The sequence below is a fragment of the Lontra canadensis genome, unplaced genomic scaffold (genome assembly GCF_010015895.1).
Source record: "Lontra canadensis isolate GAN:19392208 unplaced genomic scaffold, GSC_riverotter_1.0 scaffold130, whole genome shotgun sequence".
Lineage (NCBI taxonomy): Eukaryota > Metazoa > Chordata > Mammalia > Carnivora > Mustelidae > Lontra > Lontra canadensis.
The window spans coordinates 2425195-2452581 of NW_022631124.1; the positions used below are offsets into that span (position 1 = coordinate 2425195).

General features: G+C 38.2%; 1 protein-coding gene across 1 annotated transcript; it reads left to right on the plus strand.

Moving 5' to 3' along the window:
- Positions 1 to 1333: 1333 nt before the first annotated feature.
- SLC5A7 (solute carrier family 5 member 7) lies at positions 1334 to 26453 on the plus strand. Its single transcript, XM_032842419.1, has 9 exons — positions 1334 to 1758; positions 3220 to 3448; positions 7658 to 7771; positions 8518 to 8673; positions 13365 to 13513; positions 16698 to 16841; positions 20730 to 20883; positions 24603 to 24820; positions 25827 to 26453. Exons 2-9 carry the CDS (start codon positions 3271 to 3273, stop codon positions 26451 to 26453), a joined length of 1740 nt encoding a protein of 579 aa, XP_032698310.1. The 5' UTR covers positions 1334 to 1758; positions 3220 to 3270.
- The last annotated feature ends 934 nt before the right edge of the window (positions 26454 to 27387 follow it).

Genomic DNA, 27387 nt, shown 5'->3' on the forward strand with positions numbered 1-27387 from the left:
GCTAATCATATGAACCAGATGAAAGAATTCTCTGTGCAGATCCTTCTCCTTTGTCCTAATTTCTGTTTGAATTCCATCGGCCTCTTATCTCAAACAAGGTGATTGGATGCAGTTACTGTTTATACAGAGAACAAAGCAAAGAAGTATTTATAAATTTGAGAGACATAAATTTGAAAGTTCATTTCCAAACCCAGCCTAAGAAAATGGGGGATGGGGGATGCCTGGGTGGCTCAGTCGGTTAAGCTGCTGCCTTCGGCTCAGGTCACTATCCCAGCGTCCTGGGATTGAGTCCCGCATCGGGCTCCTTGCTCAGCAGGGAGCCTGCTTCTCTCTCTGCCTTTGCCTGCCATTCTGCCTGCTTGTGCATTCTCTCTCTCTCTCGCTCTCTGACAAATAAATAAATAAATCTTTAAAAAAAATAAAAAGAAAATGGGGGATGGTCTAAAAATTTCACCTAGAGAGAGGTAACCAGTAATTAAAGAGTACTCTTACTTATTCTATCAGCTACTAGATTTACATATTTCATTGTTCAATAGACTGCCATGGAGGAATATGGAAAAAAGGAAGAAAGTAACCAGAGAGACTTGTGGCTTTGTGATTTGTGACTCTTCTCTCTTTTTCCATAGACTCACGGATATATATAAATACACAATCTTTGTCTATCAATCTATCTATATATCTAGATATATAAAGAAAGTTATGGATGTGTAACTATGTTCATGGATATATAAATAATCTAGACATTAAATATAGATTTCTAGGAATAGATATGATAGATGATAGGTCATTTTAAATTTATACAGTAGATTTTTTGTGATGCTTAATTGGATATTTTGGTAGGTAAGCAAGGCTTGGGTGATAACTTCATTGTTCTTTTGGACAACTCTTAATAGTCTTTCCTTTAAACCCCATTTTTAAGCAGAAGGGACATGAATTTAAAATGACTTTGGAAACCTTCCTGAATTATCTTCAGAGAACCCTTCACCAGGGCAGCCGGAACCAGCCTCCACCTAGGGCGCATGAGAGGCAGTGGGAGAGAGCCCCTCTACTCCGTGAGAGATTTAAGAAACCATTTCGGGCAAAGTCTTGAAATACAACTCTCGCCCCTTCCTCTCTGTGGGACTTCCAGCTGCTCCATCTGAAAACCGGATGCTCTCAGACCCTCCCAGCCTCTCCATTCTCGGCTTTCAACTAGAGTCACGGGAAAGCAGAATGGGAAATGACCCTCGGGAACACGCCCTCCTTCCCGGAGGAGGGGAGTGGGAGTGGCGGGGACTCGGCCCGCACCGCCTGGGCGCGGGATACCTCGGCGGGGCTAGCCGGGAGACCAGGCTCTGCCCCAGTCCCTCGGCCACCGTCCCTCCGCACCCCCACAGCCACCTAGCGCGCGAGGGCACTGTCCCCCAGCACCCGCCCCAGCACCACTTTGCTCTGACGTCCGCCTTCCCAGCTCTGACGATCGCCCCCGCCGGTCGCCCTTATAAAGGGGACTTTTGCCAATACTGGGATCGATCACCACCTCGACCGCGTCGAGCGCCCTCCGCTCCAGCTCACACACCTGTCAACTCTGCGCGCGCCCAGGTTCTGGGAGACCAGGGGCTGGAACCCCGCTGCTTGGCCCTACTCCTCGCCCCTCCGCACCCCTGACCCTCCCCCTCTCTCCACACCCTTGGAGCCCCCAACCCGGCGGTGCCTGGGCGGCGGCCCCGGGACGAGCCCCAGACGGCGGAGCGCTTCCCGGCGCGGCAGCCACTCCAGGTAGGAACAGAGCGGGCATCTGGGTGCCTCGGAGTCGGCACCCCGGGAACACCGTGGCCGCCCCGCCGGCGTTTTTAGGTCCCAAGGACGCGGCTTTTTCGCCTCTCGGTGGGGATGTGCGGGCGGGTCCACTGTCTGGCACCCATGACCCTCGAGGCGCCTCTGCGGGCGGGAAAGTCCGGGCGCTGTAGAGGACCGCGGGGGCGCGGGAGGGATAACGTGGAGCAGGAGATCCCCCGGGCTAGGCGGGGGAACGAAAGAACTTCCCCGTTCCGATGCTCACAAAAGCGGAGCGCATCCAGGCCGCTTCTTTCGCTTCCCTGAATCCGAAGGAGGCTAGCTAGTTCTTTCGCCCAAGGTTCTCATCACCCACCTGCAGAAACAAACACTTGTATTTCTCCCAGAAACGTGCTTGTGTGAACGCGAGTGCATGAAGTAGCCATTATCGCAAGGGCTGAAAAATAACAGAGAACAAGAATTCCAGAAAGTGCAGGCGTTAGAACTTGACATCTGTCTCTTAAGAGTCTTGTTTTTAATACCTTTGACGTCCTCTTATATTTTAGGCAATTCTGTATTTTTTATCCTTTTCTTGTATATACCATTAAGAGGGTGGGGGAGAGATGACAGAGCAAAGAACAATGGATGAGGAAGAAAGAGCTGGCCAAGAGGGTGCACTCTTCAAACAATGTAACATCTTTAGTTGGTACAGTAACTTGGACCACAGGCACTTGTTGAAAATCGGAATTGATGTGTTTTTTTTTAATAATTTTATTTTTTATAAACATATATATTTTTTTCCCCCAGGGGTACAGGTCTGTGAATCTCCACGTTTACACACTTCACAGCACTCACCATAGCACATACCCTACCCAATGTCCATAACCCCCCTGAATTGATGTGTTTTTGAAACTGATGTTCTTAAACCTTTTTTTTTTCCCCTGGGATTTGCACGCCACATTACTTTTGGAACCATTCCCTGAAATTGTTTGAAAGGAGAGGAAGAGGAATGAATGAATGAGTGAATGAATGGATGTAAGATTATGTTAGATTCTCAGAGTAGTTTTACAATACCCTTTACATTACTGAATCATTCTAGATGGAATAGTAAGTTAGTTCCAAAAGCCAAATACATAATCTTTGGAAATGGTTTCTTGACCAAGTTACAAGACAAGGTTAATTTTAAATTGGAAGAATTTATTAAATACAAAAAGTGATGATGGTTGTATTTGTTCAGCAGCATTTTCTATTTTTTTCTTTTTCTTGAAAGCTAAAAACAATATTAAACTGTTAAATAGTAATTATAATAAAATAGTGGGCTGTGTTGGCAACTGCTAGTGTCATATGTAATTGCAGTGTGCTGTTCCTGTAAGTGGTACAGGATATCTCATGAGCCAGCTGGCTTATTCCCAGCTGCCTATGCATGCTTGGCTGGTTTATAATGCATTACTGTATTTTCTTCAGAAATCTTAATGAAGTAGCTAGCTGTGGAAGAATCTGGACCCCTAACTAAAAATGACTTTCCATGTGGAAGGACTGATAGCTATCATCGTGTTCTACCTTCTAATATTGCTGGTTGGAATATGGGCAGCCTGGAGAACCAAAAACAGTGGCAGCTCAGAAGAGCGCAGCGAGGCCATCATAGTTGGTGGCCGAGACATTGGTCTGCTGGTGGGTGGATTTACCATGACAGGTAGGTTCTGATGCCTCCGCTCCATGCTGTCCACCCCTCCTTGGCTTCTCAGAGTGACAAAGCAGACCTTAGCCTTTGTCCTTTGGGGATTCCTTTTGTTCACTGCTTATATATTCTAAAAATAATTTCACATTTATTTAAAACAACGGTAAAATGGTTGCAACTCAGTAGTACTGGAACAAAATGATTTTATAATAAATCGCTGGCCAGAATATCAATGAAAGGAATCCGGGCTATCTGGACAGTTTGGTGGGTGGGAACAGAGTAAAAACAAAGAGGTGGAGAAAAGTGTCTTGGTCTTAAAAGTTATGTGATAAAGTCAGCGTCTCATCACGTTCACTAACACAGGTGCAAAGTTGTGACTTTGGGTTATCTTAAATGATGGATGTCAGTGAACATTAACTTGTGAGGGCTTTCAACTGAATAAATCAGTTAGGGGCAACACAATTCCAAATTGATAGATGCCCTGTTTTGAAACCTAATTCTCCCATTTAGTAAACTAATTCCCTCAGAGAAGACAATCACATATTAGGAATCCACAGCAATGGGAAAAAAAAAATTCCAAGAACCTTGATATAAAAGGGGAAAAGCTAGGGTGTGTCCTAACAGAAATGCCCCAGCCAGCATCTGCAGCCCCACTCCAACCACCTCTGGGTTCTGAGGATCTGATGCCCCAAGGTGGTTCTGTTTAAGAGGTAACTTGCTTCTCTTTTATACTCTTCTTGGTTGTAGAAAATATTTCTGAAAAACAACAATTTAAAATTATATCTTTAACATTATTTGATACATATTCACTAACAACACACATTTCACTTCTGATTCTTACTAGGTTTTTAAACATTAGGAAATTAATCCACACTAACTGGAACTCTGAGGGCCCATTGGAAAATATCCCATCAGAAATTATATCCAAATGATGCCCAGTTTCAGGCCTGATGTGCTATTAAGGTGATTCATCTATAAATGGAGTAGTTCACCAAAGCAATCCATGAAGACTACGTCACTGCTGGCCATCTGAAACTTATCATATTCTAGAGTAGTTTATGGACTATAGGTTTTATTTTTCAGATACAAACATTTTATGTTGTTTAACTCTGTCAACTATATATGGTTTCATACGATCTTCATGAAATTCTTTATATTTGAGTGCTGTGAAAGGACTCTGGGGTTAAGTAAGGACACAGAGTTACGTGGTTAACAAGGACTAGAATTAGCACCAAACCCAGGTCTTCTGACAGCCATGCCCTGAGTCTCCTGCACATCGCGCTGCAGGCAGACCTCCAGCTGACTGCATCCCCTTTCTTTATAAAGGCACATGGTATGTAAAGAGGTCCTTTTTAACCCTCTGTTTCTCAGTTTTTCTACATAAACACATACATAGAGCAAATTGTATCATGCAAAATACTTTCTGTGAAATTTAATATGCACATTTAGATAAGTACAAAAACAGAGTGAGAATCATCCATAAGACTACTGCCAGCATATACGTTTCCTGAAACGTTGGTATACATTTCCAGATGTTGTTTCTCTTATTATCCACCTACTGATGAACACTGGACACAACTTTACATCTTCATTTTCATTGTTTATTATACTGCAAACATTTCTTCATTGCCCTAAAGATCCAGATGTGATACTGGCATTGGAAGGGAATTAAAGCATTGTGATTGTACTCCCTCCAGGTTTTTTTCTGTACAAAGAAAATGAGAAGAAAAACAAAATAAAACAAAGAAAGTTGATCTCCCTCAAAAAACTGTTGAAAAGAATAAATGAGCTGCTCTATATCAAAGTATTTGATGACTAATTTTTTTTCATTCTTATAATGTTCTATTACTCTGATTTAATGCTGTATCTACTGTGTTCATAAAGATAATATTTCAGAATTTGTTCACTTGTCATCTAGAATGATGTAACAGTCTATTAAGGTATATAGAAAAATTTGAATCATGATGTTTCATATGATGGGTCATGGTCTAGCTCATTTTTTAAAGATTTTTTTCAGTCTTTCAGGACTGAAAAGAATTGTGGTCAGTCTCATAATTCATTTAAAATACGAACTGTATTACCTAAACCTTGTCAGATTCATTGATTGTATATATTTGATAAAGAGTAAAGTTTAAAAAATAAAAAATGCATATAGGTTGAAAGAATTCTTGTTCTCACTGGTGAATCTGACATAAATTCTGGTAAAGAAGGGACGAGGCTGGTAAAAATATGAGGACTTTAACATGATAAGTAACCAAGTTGATAACCATTCAGTCGCCAAGTTTGTTTTGGACAGGGGAGAGGAGACCTACACAATGAAAAGTGATCACTGATAAGCTTTGTGCTCATAAGACCATTTACTTAATCAATGAAACATTGTTGGCATGTTGTTAGTAGTTCCAGTTGACTGGCAGGAGAATCAGGTCTGATTCTGCACCTGTGAGAATCATTTATTCAAGTCCCAGTTAGACACCCAGTGGAGGGGACATCCCTATTTATTTTTATTTTTTTTAATTTTTTAATAATTTAAATTAATTATTTAATTAATTCTTAATAGCTTTTTTTTAATTTGTTAACTCCCATGTAAAAGCTCCCAAGCAGATGAGAGCGGCTGCTAAGTGCATACTTGTCCACTTTAGGATTTTGATTGTAAACTTTCCACTTAAATGCCCTTCAAATTCCTTTGTAGGGAGCTCTTTTCATGTTAACTTTTAAACAGTAGTACTAACCCTACAACATTCTCTTTTTTGCTTTGTATTTGGATCAAAAGTCAGATAAATTTTGGCATGAACACAATAGAGACACCTGTGTTTGACATATTATTTATTCTACTTACATTCTATGAGATTTCAGATAACTTTTCAGAGTCAAGTTTTAGTCCCAATTAGATGATACAGCCTAGAATTAAGACTCATATACTGTAAGCCAGCCTATGTTTCTTATAATCTTACACAAATTCTACAATGGATTCTTTAAAATATTTTGGCAATATTCTTCAAAGGTATGAACTATAAAGATTTAAGTGTTCCATTAACTTTAGCTTTATCACAATCAAATTCAAATAGAATAATCAGATGTGGTATTGCTTTCTCACTGAAAATGGTAGAGTTTATAGATCCTTCTTGGTCCAACCTTGTTTAACCAACATGTGTTTTCTTTGATTCCTTGACTTCCTCCTTCAACTATTTTGCTACAGATATTCTATTAAATAATACCTGAAGAAGATAGTATTTCTTATTATGCTTCATGAAATATCAAATATCTTACTAAAAGACCCAGATTAAAACAAAGAATGCAAGTAGGTATGCAGTCTACATCAAATACTAAATGCTATTTCTTATGCCTAAGTGTATGTTGGACACTTGGGAAGGAGGAGGGGAAAACTCATTTTAGGACAACTTGGAGTAGAAGTGTCCTCTCTCCTTTAACAATTTAAGAAAGTAAGTAATATGCTATGATGGAGAACAGATCTGCCAAAATCCTATGTACTCAGGGTGTTTAAGAAGTGGTCTTATCAATAAAAATAAAATTAAAAAAAACCAAGCACACACATCTGTAACCGCACACACGTCCCCTCCCCCATTCCCACCCTGCTCCACCCTGCCCTACCCCCTCTCCTCCCCCTGCCCAGGAAGGTAATTGTGATCAATGTGAGAAGATGAATACTATTAAAACAGAAGGATCTTAAAATAAAGAAACTTGACCTCATGTTATGAAAGCTGGGGGAAAAAGTTGTACTACTATTGAGAATAGAAATTGTCATATATTTTGAATATAATGTCAGACTTTGGGATATAACAATATTGTTTGAAAGTATTGATGACTAAATGGACTCAGAAAATACCCAGGGCAACACTGTCCAAGAGAAATACGATGTGAGCCATAAAAAGAATGTTACATTTTCTGCAAACCACTTTAAAGAACATGAAAAAATAGGGGAATAAATGTAAATAATAGAATGTATTTAACTCAATACATTGAAAATGTTTTCATTTCACCAGGTAATTAACACAAAAAAATTATTGAGACAGCTTACATTTACTTTTGCATAGTCAGTCTTTGAAATCCAATGTGTATTTTATACTCAGAACATTTCAAACCAGACTAACCATATTTCAGGAGCTCAATAGTCACAGGAGGATGATGGGGACTGTGTTAACCTGAGCAGGTCTAGGGTATGATAGGTATGGTGGCGTCTTTCCCTCACTGTTCATTCTATTTCAGCCACCTGGGTTGGAGGAGGTTACATCAACGGGACAGCTGAAGCAGTGTATGTACCAGATTATGGTCTAGCTTGGGCTCAGGCACCAATTGGATATTCTCTTAGTCTGATTTTAGGTAAGTGAAAGTTAAACTGTAGTGACCCACCAGTAAAGCATAAAGAACAGGAGTACAAATAACAAGTGAAATAACAAGTCAAACTGTGAATAACTATTGTGAAAAAGAAAATGTTACCAGAGATCTCTCAAGTAGATGTTACCAGAAATCAGTAACACTATGCTTAAGATTATTTGATCCTTTGATTGTGGAATATGTTTTTTTTTAAATCCTTTGATCTATGGCAAGAGTGAATTTCTTAGCATATGATTTTTTTCTTTTCAAAAATAGTATAGAGGTATCATTAACAATGAATCAACTTGAATTATATCTGAATTTCTTTTTGTAGCCACACTAAGGAAAGATCAAAAATATTATATAACAGAGTTCCTTTTTTTTTTTTTTTTTTGCACTTAAAATACATTCATTGGATCGTGTGCTTAATCAGTGTCTGAATGCTATGCTTGGTGATACAAAGACATTTTAGTGAGTGCCACACCGGTCCATGTTTTTCAACCCACATGCCTTGGATACCATTCAGTGGTCCTTTGGATGCGTATAATGACAAATGTATTAAGAAATACATATTTGGTTGCTAAATATGTCTTGGTTCTGTACTCACAGTATATTTCAGACTGGTTCTTCCACACATATCAGTGTTCTAAAAAAATTATTTCCCTTGAGAAATTACAGCATAGTAAAAAGTTGGCAAAGACTTTATTATGAATTTTTTATTTGCTCATAAACACTTGTTTAATTTATTTTAGGTGGTTTGTTCTTTGCAAAGCCTATGCGTTCCAAGGGATATGTGACCATGTTAGACCCGTTTCAGCAGATCTATGGAAAACGCATGGGTGGGCTCCTATTTATTCCTGCGCTAATGGGAGAAATGTTTTGGGCTGCTGCCATTTTCTCTGCCTTAGGTAAGGACCTCTGCCTTGCTCTGGTTAACAGAACATCACATACCCAACTTTACTCTCTTAAGCCACAGGCCAGGCCACGTGCAGCCTCCCTCATCTTGATGAATGCAACTATCTCCGTGCTTATTGTGCAGGGCTCCTCCTCTAGTCTACACATAGTACAGACTCATCCTTCTAAAATGCAGATCTGCTCATGTCTCTTTACTGCTCCTTTCCAAACTTTTAAGTGAGTGCATAAAGCTTTTTATGACTTAGGCTCTGATTCCTCTCATTATCCCTCCCTTCCTTCTTCTATAACTCTAGATTTCACCTCCTCTCTTGCCTCTGGCACTGTGAAAGTGCAGGTGCCCTCTACTTTGGACTTGTTCCCCCTCTGCCTTTTTGATTTCTGCCCACCTAACCAGAAAATGACCTTCAGTCTTCTCTTAGACCTCATTTACTTGAATCATAATTCTGACCTTGCTGGATGACTTTCCTGTGGGCTTCCCTAGGCACGTGGAATTCTCTTTTCACTGGACTTGTCACTTTGTGTGATTATGTGCCTGTTTATCTGTATCACACCCAAAACAACCTCACAAAAGGGATTATAAATTTCTTGAAGGCAGGATTTGTGTCTTGTTAATGGTTGTAATTTTATCACAAATAAATGAATGAGTGAGCAAATTATCTCTTTCTTCAAAAGAGAAGAAAAACAATGGTACTTCTTTTCTCAATGTAATCCTAAAGTACTGAGTTGTAAACACGTTTAGGGATCTAGAAAATGAACTTAGACTCCAATTAATGCTAAGGGACAGCCCATCCTGGGCTCACTGATTCTCAGCCCACGTGTAAGGTTTAGAAAATGAGAGATTTCAGTGGCATGTTGGGAGATCTTCAGTCAGGCTTAATAACCTGACTTTTGATCAAGGTGAAATATAAACCATTTCACTGAGCATTGATTTCCTTCTTGAAGATCAACAGGGTTGGAAGTTTCAACACCTTCCTCAGTGAACTATGTGCATGTTTGACATACAGGCATCTGTGTATGTTTCTCTCCATCATTTCTTCCAAAGGAAGATAAAGGGCTTCAGTCTATAGTTAGAACCCACGTGGTCAAACCAAAAGCAAGATAAGATGAATGTCCTTCTACAGTATATATTCCAGACCACAAACTTGTCTTCTGGCTTCAGTATTATCATCAGATCTGACCTCTGTAATATCAGATATTTGTTTATGTTACCTTTCACTCCTTTCTTTTTCAGATTCCCATATAATCTTACCTTCTTGGTCTTCAACTGTAAAATGAAGGGAAGATTTGATGTAGAAAAGAAGAGAACTTGATAACTATAAAATACTGTATAATTCAGTGGAAAAAGTTGCACATTCTTGGTGCAATATAATAATACTCCACAGTTACCACTGCACTTATATCCTAATGAAATTATGTGTAAAAATATACCTCCCTTCCCACCTTGCTCTCATTAGCCAAGAAGCAATGGGTAGTTTATTTGTCATTAGTTTCAACACTAAAAAATGCTGATTTTAAGACAAGCTGCCCGCTGAGGTATTTTAAAACGAGTGGGCTGAATAGCTAACAGAATACAAAATGTTCACTCTCATGGAATAAAGACCAATTTATATAATAGAGCCCTACGAGGAGAATTGAATTAATAAACTAATATTTCTCTTTTTTATAAAGTTTTTTTTTTTTAAGAGAAAGAGAGCATGAGCAGGGGGAGGGGCAGAGGGTGAGAGAGAGAGAAGCAGACTCCCTGCTGAGCAGGGAGTCTGCCATAAGTCTCAGTCTCACGACCCTAAGATCATGATCTGAGCCTACATCAAGAGTCACTCAACTGACTGAGCCACACAGGTGCCCCAACTAATATTTCGAAAGTATTTTATTTTGGAAATATAAACTTGACCTAAACTCTAAACTTTGCTGCAGTTAGTTATTTTTGTATATGTGTGTGTGTGTCTATGTCTGTGTGTGTGACAATATATATGTAAATATATATTTTTATATATATATATGTATATATATATATATATGTTGCTATATATATCCCTCTCTACGTAGATGCATACACATCTCAAACAACATCTATAAAAACACTGCTGCTATTCCTCGAAATATATGCTCTGGTAAAGAGAATGTGCCTTTTAAGATTAAATTTTCTTCAAAAATGATAGCTGGACATAACACAAAATTAGCGTTTATTAGAAATAACTTGGAATGCTTAAGAATAGACAAATATAAGATCTATTACCACGTTCCTGTGAACGTGCTTAGTTCAGCACTAAAACTTAGGAGAATTTTAAACTGTCTTTCTGGCGTAAATGCACATCCTTTATATGCAATTTTTTAAAGATTTTATTTATTTATTTGACAGAGAGAGAGATCACAGGCAGGGGGATGGGGAAGCAGGCTCCCCACTGAGCAGAGAGCCTGATGCGGGGTTCGATCCGAGGACCCTGAGATCACGACCTGAGCTGAAGGCAGAGGCTTTAACCCACTGAGCCACCCAGGTGGCCCTATATGCATTTTTTTTTTTAAGAAATACATATTTAGGCGTGCCTGGATGGCTCAGTCAGTTAAGCATCGACACTTGATTTCAGTCCAGGTCATGATCTCGGGGACATGGGATTGAGCCCTGCATCAAGCTGCACACTCAAGACAGAGTCTGTTTAGGATTTCTCTTTCCCTCTCCTTCCACCCTTCTCTCAACTCATGCACTCTAAATAAATAAATACATAAAACCTTAAGAAATGTATGTTTATACTTCTCACAACTCAAATTCAGTGAATGTTTATAACTTTATTTATAGTATGCTTATTTTTGTGGTTGCATGAATAAAGTAATATTTCATAACAGATCTAGAAGTATAAACTTATTTTATTCACTACAAATGATGGAATCTTTAGAAAATATTTTTGAGAAGAAAAATTTATCCCAATCTTTATAGTGATAGGAAAGCTGGTGAATTCTTTAAAACCACTGAGTTGCAACCAAATGGTAGTATTTACCAATATCCAAATCTTTAGGATCCTAGTCTAGTCCTCTTTCTTCTATAGCATGTAGCCTCCCACCCCACCTTTTGGAGGTGTAGCATTAGTAAAAGTAAGACTTACTAATGGGTAGAAAATTAAACAGCAGCCCAAAGAGGCAGGGTAATAATTGTACTTTTCAAAATTCATGAGATATGGCTTAGAAATGTTGTTATTAAAGGAGAAAACCAGACCAAAGGAATGGCAAAGAATTGCAACTAAAGTTTCAACATGAAGTAAATAATTGCAAGGGAAAAAAAGCTTGTTATGTTTCTATACAAAAATAACTCAATTAGCCAAAGTCACTTATAAATAATTGAAATAATTGACTGCATTCTCTTGTCTTCATCCTCCAATTCCTTACCAGGCTTTTTCTTTTATTAATTATCTTTACTCAAGAAAATAATTTTGTTAACCAAACCCAAAGTACTAAGAAAAAAATCTTGAAAAATATTTATATTGTTATCTTTGATATTATATATATTATTTGCTTCTTCAAAAAATGGATTTTCATCTCTGGTAGGTTGCATACACTGTTAGCATGCAATTGAGGGATGGTAGCAGTAGCAGAACATAAGATTGCAATTAATAATACCAAAAAAAATCACATATTTGTTCTGTGTATGTTAACATTCCTATAATTGCTGTGTTAGTAATATAACATATGAACTATATAACTTTGAGAACAATGGGAAAGGGTTTGTAAACCAGCAAGTGAATTCCAAACTGGAAGTCCAGGAACCATGATCCAATTGTGCATTCCCTAATATTCTCACTGGAAATATAGACACTAACAAACACAATAAACAAAGTCATAACATAGGCAAAACATAAATTTTATTTCTAAGGCAGATTTAAAACTCTGCTAATGAAAAAAAAAGCTCTGCTAATGAAAATTACTTAGAAAGATGATGTTAAAATCTAGCAGTGGGACTGGAATAAAATTTAACAATTTTATGATTTTCTTTTACAAAATTGTCTTAAACCTTGGTACCTTGTACCATCTGTTACCTAAAAAAAGCTAACAAGGAGGCACCTGGGTGGCTCAGTTTGTTAAGTGTCTGAATCTTGGTGTCACCTCAGGTCCTGATCTCATGGGTCATGAGATCAAGCCTCGAGTTGGGCTTTGTGCTCGGTGGGAGCCTGTTGGATATTCTCTCCTTCTGCCCCTTCCCCTGTTTGCTGTCTCTCTATTTCTCTCTCAAAAATAAGCAAATACATCTTTAAAAGAATAAAAATAAATAAAAGTAAATTTTAAAAGCTAGCGGGGTCAGAGTTAATGCAAAATAGAAAATGGGTGCTTGTGCTTATTTCAAGGATATGAATAAATATATTGCATATAGCTAGTATATATCATGGAATTCTAAAGTCATGTCATGGATTTTGGGTGTCCCACATGAACAAGTTACCAAAGCATCAATTTCAGAAAGAAAGAATATTTTTAAATATATATGTATTATATACATAAGTATATATATACATACACATATGCAAGTTATAGAGATTTTAAGATTTTTATATGAAAACTTACATTAACAGTTATCATCCAATACATTTCACATGACATGGGGAAGTACCTGTTGTCACTGAACATTCATTATATCCTTGAACAGAAAGTGGAATCCACTTGAGTGCCTTGACCACAGAATTCTCTTGTCTGCTTTCTTCAGGAGCCACCATCAGCGTGATCATTAACGTCAACGTGCAAGCTTCTGTCATTGTCTCCGCACTGATCGCCACTCTGTACACACTGGTGGGTGGTCTCTACTCCGTGGCCTACACTGATGTTGTTCAGCTTTTCTGCATCTTCATAGGCCTGGTAAGTGGAACCAGTCACAGACTTTCTTCTTTTACTTTCTTCTCCTTCTTCTTTCTAAACGGTAATGTGGCATTTTATATGAACTCAGCAAAAATTAATAGAAATGTTATTTTCCATCATGAGTAATACATAGTAAGTCATGTACCATTTGAAATTTCAAATTTCTCAGCAAATTAATTGGACAAAAAACTGTAGTCATTTTCTTGTTTTTTGACAGAAAATATCCTCTCAGTTTAATTCTTAGAAAGGTCTAGAGCTTCCTTTCCTTCATGCCTACATTTGAGGGAAACCTACGTGTGCCCTTCCTTGAGTTTGAAGGCAACACATTTTACTCAGAGTTAAAATGTCACTGAGCGGGGAGCCCAATGTGGGGCTCAATCCAAGGACCTAAGGATCATGACCTGAGCTGAAGGCAGATGCTTAACTGACTGAGCCACCCAGGCACCCCCTACATTGGTCTCTTAACCTTTCCCTGTAATCATTTTAATTGATCCATAAGACTGCTCATAAGACGGAAATTATCCCATTCAAAAAACTGTGGGTTTCAATATTAATCTTTACTATTTGGGCGGTCTAAAAACAAAGAAAATGTTTAATTATATAAGGCACTAACAAAATTTATCATGTATTGCTTTTAAGTCCTAAAGTAGATTATGTAATCTATGTGTGTTTTATTCAGTAAAAAGTACTGTATAATTATGAGACATATTATTGATAGTACATTAAAAGTGTTTTTGTGTATTATGAACACATTTTAGTCAATGATGAGCCTTTGCAAACTCAACATCTTAAATGTGAAGACTGTATTATTACACATATAATAATATCCAACATCTAGGACATATCCAAGAAAATGGCGTGAGCACTCCATGCTGGGCACTGTAGTGAGTTCATACACATGATTGTTATCCCAGCTGTGCAGCCTGTAGAGCCAGTTCCCTTGGAGAGAGGCCACGGAGAGAAGAAGCTGAGACCGCACATCATGACTCCCTTCTCATGGATAATTAAAGCACCCTTTGAGCCTTCTCTTTTTTCCTTCTTTTTCTCAGAAAGAAAAGCTCTTTATTTTCATGCTTACACTAGACAGAAATGAAAAATGAAGTCAACTCTCATATTCATTTTTTTTATTTTCTAGCATCTTCAATAATGGGAAGAAATTTTTAAACGAATGGACTACAACTAAAATTACAGCTTAGCCATAAACTGACATATGCTAGCAATGATCACAACATTTCCTCTTTTTCCCTTAGCATCTGTGTGCATGTCATGGAATCTTTCACTAGTAGCTTTGTTGAATTCAAGTCAATTTAATTTGCTCAATGACTCCTATTTTCTTATTTTTAAATTGTCAGAAGCAGGTGGACAGTGCTGAAATTCAGAATTCTCCTTAGCATCATCATAAACTTCCAGAAATAGATGTCTGTTCGGAACATTGGAAGCAAGTTTGGTTTGGCAATGACAGATCTCTTAGCTGATGCACTTGGTATTTTAAGAAAGGCAATGCTGTGGCACCTGGGTGGCTCAGGCAGTTAAGAGTCTGCCTTCAGCTCAGGTCATGATCTCAGGGTCCTGGGATTGAGCCCCACATTGGGCTCTCTGCTCGGCGGGGAGCCTGCTTCCCCCTCTCTCTCTGCCTGCCTCTCTGCCTACTTGTGATCTCTCTGTCAAATAAATAAATAAAATCTTTTTTTTAGAAAAGAAAGAAAGTAGCTGGGCACCTGGGTGGGTCAGTGGGTTAAGCCTCTGCCTTAGGCTCAGGTCATGATCTCAGGGTCCTGGGATCAGGCCCCGCATCGCATCGCATGGGGCTCTCTGTTCAGCGGGGAGCCTGCTTTCCCCTCTCTCTCTGCCTGCTGCTCTGCCTGCTTGTGATCTCTCTGTCAAATAAATAAATTTAAAAAAAAAAGAAAGAAAGAAAGACAATGCCAGGGGATGAAGCTATTTATTGATGATATATGTAATTTCTCATTGCCTTTCATGAGACCAGAACTTAAAATACACAGGGATATAAATCAAGCATGCCAGCATAAAGGTGATGGGACAAATAGCTGTGGGGACAGATGTTAAAGTGGTTTTCTTCTACAAAAGGTGACTAAACTGATGAGGAATCGAGTTGTCTTGGTTACTAGTTAAGAGACTATTGACTTGACTAAGTAAAAGGCCAACCTTGGTTTGTTTTCCAAGCTGCAAATGGCTATACATGCATACATAATTAATGAATCAATTCACACCTTAAACTATCTCCTTTTCTCAAATTCTCCAATACTGTTGATTTTATCACCATCCTTGGAGCTCCACCACTATAAACTTGAAGTTCATCTGTTCATTTTCTCTCTCTCATCTCTTCCTGCTGTAATCTAAGGGTTCCTCAATCTCCCTTCAGAACCCTTTTCAGTACCAGTGTCTTTCCATTTCCAATATGATGGCTCTATTTAAGGCTTTCATCTGGGTCATATCAGTGCACCTACTATTTCTCCTGACTCCTCCTTCTCCTAAGCTCACTATTCACATCTACGATATTAAAATGCAGATGAAATCTACTAAAATCTTTTTACAACTCAGGAAAAATGCCTCTAGCTTCCAATTGCTGCAGAACAAAATATAGATCCCTTTGCTTTCAATTCAAATTTCTTGCCATGTGTTTATGTTTATCTACCCCATTTCCCTAAGCCACTCCCATGCCAGCACACCTTGTCACGCAAAAGATCTGAGGGCTCACCCCATATGCTCTCGTCTTTACCTTGTTCCACATAGAAGGCCTCCCCATTCTATTCCTTATTCTTTATTAGCACTGGGATCATCCTTGGAGTTTTGTCTCACCCACCAAATTCTCAATCAGATCTTTCCTTGTCACTTTAATAAACGGACATCTTTCTCTAATTCAAAGAAAACATGAAAAGTTTGTATATCGATATACTTAAAGTTCTTAAATTTAATGTTTTCTTCCCAAAGGTTGGCTGACTGCTTCTATAACTGATAGGACATGGTGTGAATAAATGCAGGTATAGATAATATGTTACTCTAACTTTTTAAATCAGAATTTCATGGCGTCCCACAAAGAACGTGATTCCAGGTTCTTCTCTGTCTGAACAGAAGGAAAAACTGAGCTGTGTGGTCTGTGGAAAAAATAAAACGTGTGGCAAAAGTCGTAGCTTAACTCTGTCACGCCCCTCTTTGGTTGCAGTGGATCAGCGTCCCTTTTGCCCTGTCACATTCTGCAGTTACTGACATTGGGTACACTGCTCTGCATACCAAGTATCAAAAGCCTTGGCTGGGGACCATTGAATCATTTGAAGTCTACACTTGGCTTGATAGTTTTCTGCTGTTGGTAAGTAATGCCCTTACCTGAGGACTGCAATCTCATTTTTCCTAAAATCAAATGCATTTTTAAGATTTAAGGCTTGTATGTAAATTTCACCTACTGGCTCACATCTCTTTCTGCATTGACTGCTTCTTGTTGGAAGATGGGGCCACTTACTATGGCAGCTGACTAGTGTCAAAGTGGAGAGAAAGTGAAGCCTTAAAGGGAGAATGTCTATGGTGTGATGTATGGTGTATCCATATTTCTGTTGGGCTGTACGTCAGGAACAGCATGCCCTACCCCCAGGGACTTCCCCAACCTGGGGCCACGCCATCTGAAAGTTTTAATTTGTATTTCGGAGTAAGTAACCCGTTTAGTCCCTAATTTCTGATAAGCAAATTATTGTCAAAAGGCCTTTAGTGCACATAGAAGTTGGGAAAAGAGGTGTCATTCAAGAAAGATGCCGAGAAAGAAGTGCTGGGAAGTCAGAGACAGCTTAGGAATATGCAGAAATTTGGGGTGAAGGTGTTGGTAGTGAGATGTGGGGCACAGAAACAATTAAGGCAGATCACAGATTGACAGAAGAGGGGAAAGCCAAAAGAACCTGCCAGATTTTGTGATTTTGCTAACTGGAGGGATTACTTACAAAAATAAAACATTGTATTTAATTTCAAAATAAATAGATTAATGTTTATATCAAAGTGAAGGGGAAATTATTTTTGTTTCCTTTTTAAAGGGCTCATGATATTTTGTGATTTCACTTTGTATTTGTTGCACTTTGCTAAATTTCAGCACTTAAAGTCGATGTGTCTGTCCCAATAGAAAAATTCCTGGTAAGGGGCTCAGTGGGTTAAGCCTCTGCCTTGGGTTCAGGTCATGATCCCAGGGTCCTGGGATCGAGCCCCACATCGGCTCTCTGCTCGGCAGGGAGCCTGCTTCCCTCCTCCCTCTCTGCCTGCCTCTCTGCCTACTTGTGATCTCCATCTGTTAAATAAATAAATAAAATCTTTAAAAAAAAAAAAGAAAGAAGAAAGAAAGAAAGAAAGAAAGAAAGAAAGAAAGAAAGAAAGAAAGAAAGAAAGAAAGAAAAAGAAAAATTCCTGGTAAGAAGACAGGAAAACATGTAAACAGTTTGTGTCCAGTGGTGGGGTGAGGGCAGAGCTTCTTTCCCAAGGATTGTTAAGAAATGTATTGGCTGACACTTTTCTAGAATGGCTTATAATTATGAATTGAATGGAGAAAAGAGTTAAATATAACATGTATGTGAAATTATATCTGCATGGCAGGGTATATTTATGATGATATGGAGGAGATTATGGCACTCAGAGAAGATAGAAGAAGTCTGTTGATAATCACACCCTTGTCTGAGAGATGTATTGAAATAAAGCATCAAGACCCTGAAGTCATTTCTCCTACACTATACTTTGGTCCTCAGATTTATTAATCTTCAAAATAATGCATTATATCCAATGACTGCTAAAGTTTCTTCCATCCCCCCAAATTATATGGCCAAGTCCTGTTCATTCTTCAAAATGTAGCGTAAGTGGTAGTGAAATAGTAGATGTTGAATGAATGAGTGAGTGAACTGTAGAAGTATGCCAAGAAATGTTTCACCAAGGGTCTCTGATCTTCCAACTGTCTCTCTGAACTTCCACTTGTCATAAGTGACTTGTGGAGTCTTGCTCTGGATCCTTCTGAGGGATCTCCCAGCCCCACCTTGAACCTGCTCGCTGATAGCAATCCTCCCCTGGCCTGTTGTGGTAGCCCTTCACCAGTCTCCATGCAGCAGCCCACCTGCATCTCACTTGTCCTAATCCATCTTCCACCTTTGATGTCAGGGCTTCTGTTTGTCTGTGGAGGTCAGATTTTACCTTACTTACAAAGGTCTGATGACTTAAATATCCAGAGGGATTGGCATGTAAAATTAGAGTGTATCAATTCATACAGGCATTGAAATTATTGGTGAATATTCATTGGCCTAGAAAATGTTAGTGATATTCATACAGTCCTGACTTGTAATGGTTTGACTTAACAGGTTTTCAACTTTGCAGTGGTGAGAAGGTGATAGCATTCAGTAGAAATCATACTAGCAGTATGTGGTATGATCCTCTCTCATTGTGCTGGGCACCAGCAGCCAGCCACAGCTCCCAGTCAGCCATGAGGGTGAACAACAGATACACTGGCAAACATTCTGAACCCATACACCAAGATGCTATTCACTTTAGGTATAGTATTCACCGAATTATATAAAATAATCAAGACTTCATTATAAAGTATCTAACATTTATGTTAAATGACTTGCCAAACTAGGCTAATGTCCGTGTTCTAAGCACGTTAAGGTAGGCTAGGTTGAGCTATGATGTTCAATAGTTTAGGTGTATTAAATGCATTTTGGATTTTGACTTCAGATTTTTTCAGCTTACGATGGGTTTATTGAGATGTAACACCAACGTAAGTCAAGGAAGATCTATATTGATTAACAAGTTACAAACCAAAGGAAAAGTTTTGGAAGAATATAGACTTGAGGCATGGATTATGAATTTTAGAATTTCTTCTTTTACTTTTTTTTTTTTAACTTTTGAACATGTATAGCTTTTATATGAGGAGATTATCCTGGAATCAATACATGACAAGCACTCTTAGCACAGAGGTGAAAGTGATAAACAATACATCCCAGAATTTAGAGCCCAGTGAGAGAAGACAGGCAATTAAAGAAACAGCTTCAGTACATTGGAATATGGAAATTCATTCACCAGTTCACTCATTCATATGATAAGTATTTATTGAACACCGACTCTAAGCAAGTCAAAGAACCAGGGCTGTAATCATGGGAAAGGTATTCCCCAGCCTCCTCTTTAGCCACTCCCACACACCCTAACCTTTAATTAAACTAAAGAAACAGTGGTCTCAGAGCTGTTTCATTGCTTTTTTTCTTTCTTCCTTTTTCACACTGAATTCTCTGCTAGGTGCTCTTTTCTCTCTCCATCTCTACCTTGTGATAACCTCTCAGTGCTTAAGAACTGACTCCATGTCAATTCTGTAGGTTTCCCTGATTACTATGCAGTTGTCCTTCCTCCCACTTTTCCCCCTGCTGTTACCCCTAATTAATTAATTTTTCTCAATTTTCTTCCCATTCATACCTCCTTATAGAAGGCAACAAATTATATTACAGTTCACTGTCTCCAAAACTTATATATATATATATATATATATATATATATATATATATATATCAATAAGAATTTTAAGCATACTCCCGATGTAGGTATGTGTAGTTATGAATTACTTACACGTAGTGTACTAATATGTTATATCATTTAATTGAAAAAGTAACATGTAAGTATGAGGTAAAATTGAGTATAAATAGAAATTCTAATATTTCCTTTAATGCTCTTTATATTGTCTTGAGCACCCTGCACACCCTGCTTTGGAAAACGCTGCATTTCATTGAATCTTCCAGTGAACAGGGAGGTCCAGAGCAAGAACCATTCCCCTCAAAACCATCCTACTACCTGGTCCAGAAATATTTATTGGGTTTTATTAATTCAAATTAAAGTTACTCCTTTCAGAATCTTAATATTTTTGAAAAATAATTATGATGGTTAAAACCTCCAGGTGAAAACAAATTGAAGGGTTCTGGATAGTTGTAGTGCAGTTTGAAGTAGGTAAATTAAAGAATAGAAAAGATCGGGCTATGTAATGATGAAGGAAAAAACTTCAGAAAATTCTGCACAGTTGAAAACAGGACAATGACGTGATTGCAATTGAGGTGTTTGGCAGGTAGGACCATTTATGGTACATAAGAATCATACATAGGACTATTGTGAATGTGACTATAAAAAAATCTTATTTAAAAATACCTAATACATATTGCTTGGCTCCAATTCATTCTGAGTCCCTTTTGTTCCCATGCAGATGCTGGGTGGAATCCCATGGCAAGCCTACTTCCAGAGGGTCCTCTCTTCATCCTCAGCCACTTATGCTCAGGTGCTGTCTTTCCTGGCAGCTTTTGGATGCCTGGTGATGGCTCTACCAGCCATACTCATTGGGGCCATTGGAGCATCAACAGGTATATCTCTTGCAACTTCACTAACTGACCCACTGAGATTTCACTGAAATAACCAATTACCACCCAGCTGCCCTCCCTCTCTCACTTGCCCTCTTACCTCCACTTAGTTGAATGTTTCTCATCATATTCATATAGAGACCTTTATTATAGCATTCAAGTAATTGTATCATAGCTCAGTGTCTCCATTTTTTTAATGCTCTCCCCACCAATAAAACATATGTGGGCATACTCCTTCATGTTGATATACTTATCAATTGTGTATATGTAATTCTGTCAACAGTGGTTCTCAACAAAAGTACACATTGACATCATCTGGGGAGGAGAAGAGATGCTTTAAAAAATAGCTCTTTCTATCCTACTCCACAGGGATTTTATTTTAATAATATAAGGTGGAGCCAGAGACCAGGGTTTTTTTTAAAGCCCCTTGGTTGGTCAAACTTAACCTGATTTGAAATCTACTGGCCTAGAAATTTAATGACACCTAAAGACCAGTTTGAACTTGAGATTTTTGCTTTACATTTGTAATTGTTTGTTAATTAAGAGTTTTCTTTCTTGGAGAAATAAATCAATAAGTGCGCAGGTAAAGGTAAAGTTAAAGCACTGGGACTTAGGGAATAATTTATTCAAATTTGGTAAAAAGATCATCATAAGATGCTTATCTCCCAGTTAGCCTCTATCTAAAACATTTTTTAAATCTCACCATTAATTTAACTGAAATTGTTAATTATTCCTGACACTTACATATCTATGTTATATAACTTCCATGAGCATTCATGAAAATACATCACAGTAACCCAAATTCAAAGAATTCCTGTAGGTAGATATCATTAAAACAAACTAAAGAAGTTTGCCCTTCACTCCGCTATGTTTTGTAGAGAAGATACAGGGTGATAAACTCACGGCTATTTTGATTTTCAATTAATAGAGCTACTTATTGGATTATGTAACCTTTACAAGAGCAGTCATGGTTCATAGAGTATATTTTAGATTCCAATTGTTCCTTCATGACATAAACAAACACTTAAAAAGATGACTGACAAAGGTGATTGTGTGCCTTTGAGTAAAAGATAGCACTTATGTCACAATCAGAAAACAGATCTGACTTCTGTCTGTGTATGGGTGTGCCTGTGTGTGTGTGTGTGTGTGTGTGTTGTAGGACAACAGACAGAAAAAACCAATGTGAACTCTATTTTTTTCTTGGATTGAGTACACATTCTTGCTTGTTATTTCTGGCACCATAATAGTCTCAATGAATGCTATAAAATTGGCTTCAACAAAGCGTAGCTTTGAACAACCGTAGTAGAAAATGGAGGAAGAAAAAAGTGGTAAGATCCAAGGGAAACTACTCTTATTTGGTCCTGGAATTATACCATCAAAGTTCAGCAAATAAAAAAGGAGCTATATTAATGTACATTTAAAGATTCCATTGTATTCTTCAGTACACAATAGTATGGGGGCGCCTGGGTGGCTCAGTGGGTTAAGGCCTCTGCCTTCGGCTCAGGTCATGGTCCCAGTGTCCTGGGATCGAGCCCCACATCGGGCTCTCTGCTCAGCAGGGAACCTGCCTCCTCCTCTCTCTCTCTCTGCCTGCCTCTCTGCCTACTTGTGATCTCTGTCAAATTAATAAATAAAATCTTAAAAAAAAAAGAATTATGTTCAGTACACAATAGTATGAGTAAATAGCACTGGGTGTTATACCCAAACAATGAAGCATGGAACACTACATCAAAAATTAATGATGTACTATATGGTGATGAATATAACACAATAAAAAAAAGAACTATATATTCAAAGATAAACTTATTTTTTTGTTTGTTTTCACCATGATTTTCTCTATCTTGCATGGTGCACAAGATATTTTTGTACCCTTTACAATAAAGTCTTAATGGCCATTTTCTACTTAATAAGAAAAAAACAGATTAATTAGCACAATGCAGAATTTCACCAGCTAAAAAGTCAGTTTGAAGATGTAATTTCTTCTATGAATTCTACAGTTCAGCAGACCAACTCATCATAAAATGTAAATAATCTTATACCTTATTTTACTAGTGGTTCATCTCAGATTTTGTTGAAAAAGAATAATATTAATGTTGGTGAGTCTTCAACTGGTAATGGATAGGTTTGTGTAAGTCAAAACACTCAGGTTTTTGGCTGCATTTAAAAGAATAATGGTAAATTTTGGAAAATAATGCTGACAGTGTTTAATTGATCATGCAACTCCTTCAATTACGATAAAAAGACATAAACTTTCTTAAACAAAAAATACAGTGTCTTATTTTCTTTGTAGTATCAATATCAGATATAATTTCTAAGTTTCAAGTGTAAAAACTTGAAAGCACATTTTCTTATTTTATTTTTTTCAAAAACCTTTTTATATATTTGAAGAAACTGCATGTTGTTTACTTTGGCTTTGTGGTTTTAAAAAAATTTTCAGGCACATATATATTATTTATTGTATAAAAATGTAGTGGTTGTATAATTTATGTATGTAATTTCTAAATCAGCTTCACATTGTTATTTTGTGAGATAAAATAAACTGGTAACACTCTTTAATAAAATTTTACTCCAAAGGTTAATATATTGCACTAACTATAATTTGGTGACTTCTCAGACTTGGCAAATAGTATCATCATTCAGACCTATGCTATCAGAATCTTTCAGGATATTCTGCATTGTAAAGGCATGCCTGAGACATCCCAATGTTCATTAAGGTTTGTGAACCACTGAATGAATCCAATGATGATTCTTCCTTTTACTTCTTGCTTTCATAAAATCAAGCACTTGCCATTTTCTGCCCATTTCTCTCTTATCCTCCCAATGTCAAACTTGCTTTTAACATTGTTTTTAACAGCCTGGCCCACAGACTTAGAGATGTGCTGCAAACTGTTGTCTGGGCAACTCTGGTGCCCATTCCCTCCTGTTTCCTTTGAGACTTTTTCTATCTTTTATGTTTTGAGTCCCTTTACCCAGATTCCAAAATCCTTCTCAAGTGCAGTCTCATACTTGCACTTTCTACTTGATAAACAAGGACTTTCCTTTATCTACCACGCCTCCTGTTTCCAATAAGTGGAATCCAATGCAAGAAGGAATTTAGTTGGGGGAAAAATAATGCTGAGGGTTCTCCAAAACCAAGTTTATATACAGGAAGAGGATGGGTGAGAATATCTCCACTATTGCCTAAACATTAAATCATGTGTGACTGAGGCCTGGATCACTAAGTGTCCTCTCACATCTCCAACTGATTGAAGAAATACTCCATGCTTTTGTCTTATAACATTTGTGTTCTGTGATTCTGTACAATTTTATGTCATAATTACAGAAGAGAAATAGGTAATAACTAGGTAGATAAGTAGATAGATAACTGATGATTGAAAGATAGATAGGCAGATGATAGATGATGATTCATAGATGATTAGTAAATAGATAGATGATAGATAGACAGATAGATAGATAGATAGATAACAGGTCTTATGAATTAGACTAAGTGTACCCAAACCCATTAGAAGCCAGAATTATATATAAGACAATGGACTTCCCACCCACTTAGACCAACATACCTAGTTAGATTTCTAGACCAAATTATAGACTTCTCCTCTAATTAGACTTATTAATACATTCTGAATTTCAAAATCTCTTAGTAGATAGGATGACCCCCAGATGGTTAAAGAACATACGGTTCTTTGGATGTTTTTATATTTGTTTTTTTTTCTGTTCAACAGACTGGAACCAGACTTCATATGGGCCTCTAGATCCCAAAGACAACGATGAAGCGGACATGATTTTACCAATTGTTCTGAAGTACCTCTGCCCTGTGTACATTTCTTTCTTTGGTCTTGGTGCAGTTTCTGCTGCTGTTATGTCCTCAGCAGATTCTTCCATCTTGTCAGCAAGTTCCATGTTTGCCCGGAACATCTACCAGCTTTCGTTCAGACAAAATGTAAGAATGTTTTTTTCAGACGTAACATTATTGTTGTTTTGTTGTTGTTGCTGTCACCTTTATGTTTATTATGTCTATAGTATTATATATGTAGTAATATCCTATATTAAAATCAGAGCCTAGTTTGATTAAGCACACAAGGTTAAATAATGCTGAATTTTATTTAAGCTGTACATAAACATTTTTAATGCATGTTATCATTCATGTTCGTATGGAAGGGAACATATCAACACTAGTATTTTTTGAGAGGTACATTCATATTGCTATAATTTACATTTCTTGTCTTTCTAATGAAAGAGTCATGAAACCTAAAATATCAAAAAACTTTGAGTTTAATCAAGTTTGAAGCAGAACATAGTGAGCACATTATTTTGTGGGCATTTGTGCAGTTGAACTCCCAAGTCTACATCGGTAAGAAAATTGCCTCTCGGTGTGATTGACATGACTGAATCAAGTCAGTGCAGAGCAGCACTGTTGTGTCACTGAGGAGCCAATAGCCTTATTCACCTTCCTCCTTCACTAAGGCTTTGTCTTTCTAGTTTTTCTAGGTCATAGCGAACAAAATGGTCCCACTTGTTTTTAAGGTGGCTAGACTTAAAGATGGTGGGACTCCCAGGAGACAGCAAGCAAGATTGAGCCATGCTTTCTCACAGCCACCTAGGAATTATTCCTTAATATGTAAAGTCCTTTATGTGAAGTCCTTTCTTGCATTATTATTCCCCTACGACGGCACAGTAGCTCACGCCCCTCTCCCATGCACATTCAGGGAAACGTGTAGCTGCCCTTGCTTCCACACATGGCACACAGAAACCCCTCCCAAAGGCCCACCAGAGAGGCCACCTAGATGGCTTACTTCCTCTGCTGTGGTTTAGGCTGATTTTGCCCATGCTGAACTGTATGAACCAGGGGAATTTTTAGACCAGTTTTAAAGCTCAGAGAGGCATCTCACTCTTCACCTAAATGAACCAGCGCACTGAAAAGCTGTCACTGTGGCAATTTCTTGCAGGCATCAGACAAAGAAATCATCTGGGTCATGAGAATCACGGTGTTTGTGTTTGGAGCGTCCGCCACAGCCATGGCCTTACTCACGAAGACCGTGTACGGGCTCTGGTACCTCAGCTCAGACCTCGTTTACATCATCATCTTCCCCCAGCTGCTCTGTGTGCTCTTCGTCAAGGGAACCAACACGTACGGGGCTGTGGCGGGTTACGTGTCTGGCCTTTTCCTGAGAATCACTGGCGGGGAGCCATATCTGTACCTTCAGCCCTTGATCTTTTACCCTGGTTACTACTCTGATAAGAACGGCATATATAATCAGAGATTCCCATTTAAAACCCTCGCCATGATTACCTCGTTCTTATCCAACATTTGCATCTCCTATCTAGCCAAATACCTATTTGAAAGTGGAAGCTTGCCTCCCAAATTAGATGTGTTTGATGCTGTTGTTGCAAGGCACAGTGAAGAAAACATGGATAAGACGATTCTGGTCAAAAATGAAAATATTAAATTGGATGAACTTGCCCCTGTGAAGCCCCGACAAAGCCTAACTCTCAGCTCCACGTTTACCAATAAGGAGGCCTTCGTCGACATCGACTCCAGCCCAGAAGGGTCTGGGACTGAAGATAACGCTTAATGACACCATTCAAATAAAATACTGCTTTCACAAACTGAGTACCACGGCAGGCTAGTCCGGGAGGGATGGATTGCAGCATATAAAAAATATACTTTCAAAGTGAACAGCATTCAGGAGGACAAAAATCCATATAGAAGTGCAATTGCACAAATGCAAGCCGAGCGAGAAGGAAGCATCTGTGAAAGCAACAGCTTGCTTTCTCATCAATATTTCTCATCGTCACTCGATTCTGATCTAGTTAGTTTTCTTAAGTATTCAAAATTGAATTAAGCCCCCCTCAAAGAACAGAGGGCCAAGCAGAGTATTTATTGTTATTCTGAAGAGAAAAAAAAAAGTAGATAAGAGCCAAGGAATTTAGGTGGACTTGATCAAGACCTTGTCTACTAATGCACTAGTGGGTCTAGTTTATTGTCACAGCGAAGTCAGGAGAGGAACTTGCCATCACTCCAATAAATGGTGCAACAAATTAACCACTGATGTGATGATTAATTCCTTCTTTCAGGTTCTTAACTAGAACATTTGCTGAATATGCAATTCGTTTCTCTTTTGGTAGTGGCACGTATTATTCTGAGCACAGACAAAGCAAACACATTAAAAATATTGTGTTGTGTCATTTCTTTAGGTACAAGGTAATAGAAAAGTAGAATCCATCTTTGTAGAGGAGCACTATTTCCTTGGAGTGTGTCTAGCAGCTACCATATGCATTGAGACACGTACCTGGAGGATGGAAGTCATGATAATTCGGCAACCTTAAAGCAGTAAATCAAGAAGGCCATTAAGCAGAAAGTGATAGGAAGAAGAGTGGGTTTTCGCCTTCCTCTGAAGCTTTTGTAGTTTTGCTTCATGATAAAAGAAGTAATGTCTTGGCTTCCTATCTAACCTGGTACTGGAAGTAAAATTGAGCCATATAGAAGGTGAGGTAGCAGCATAGCAC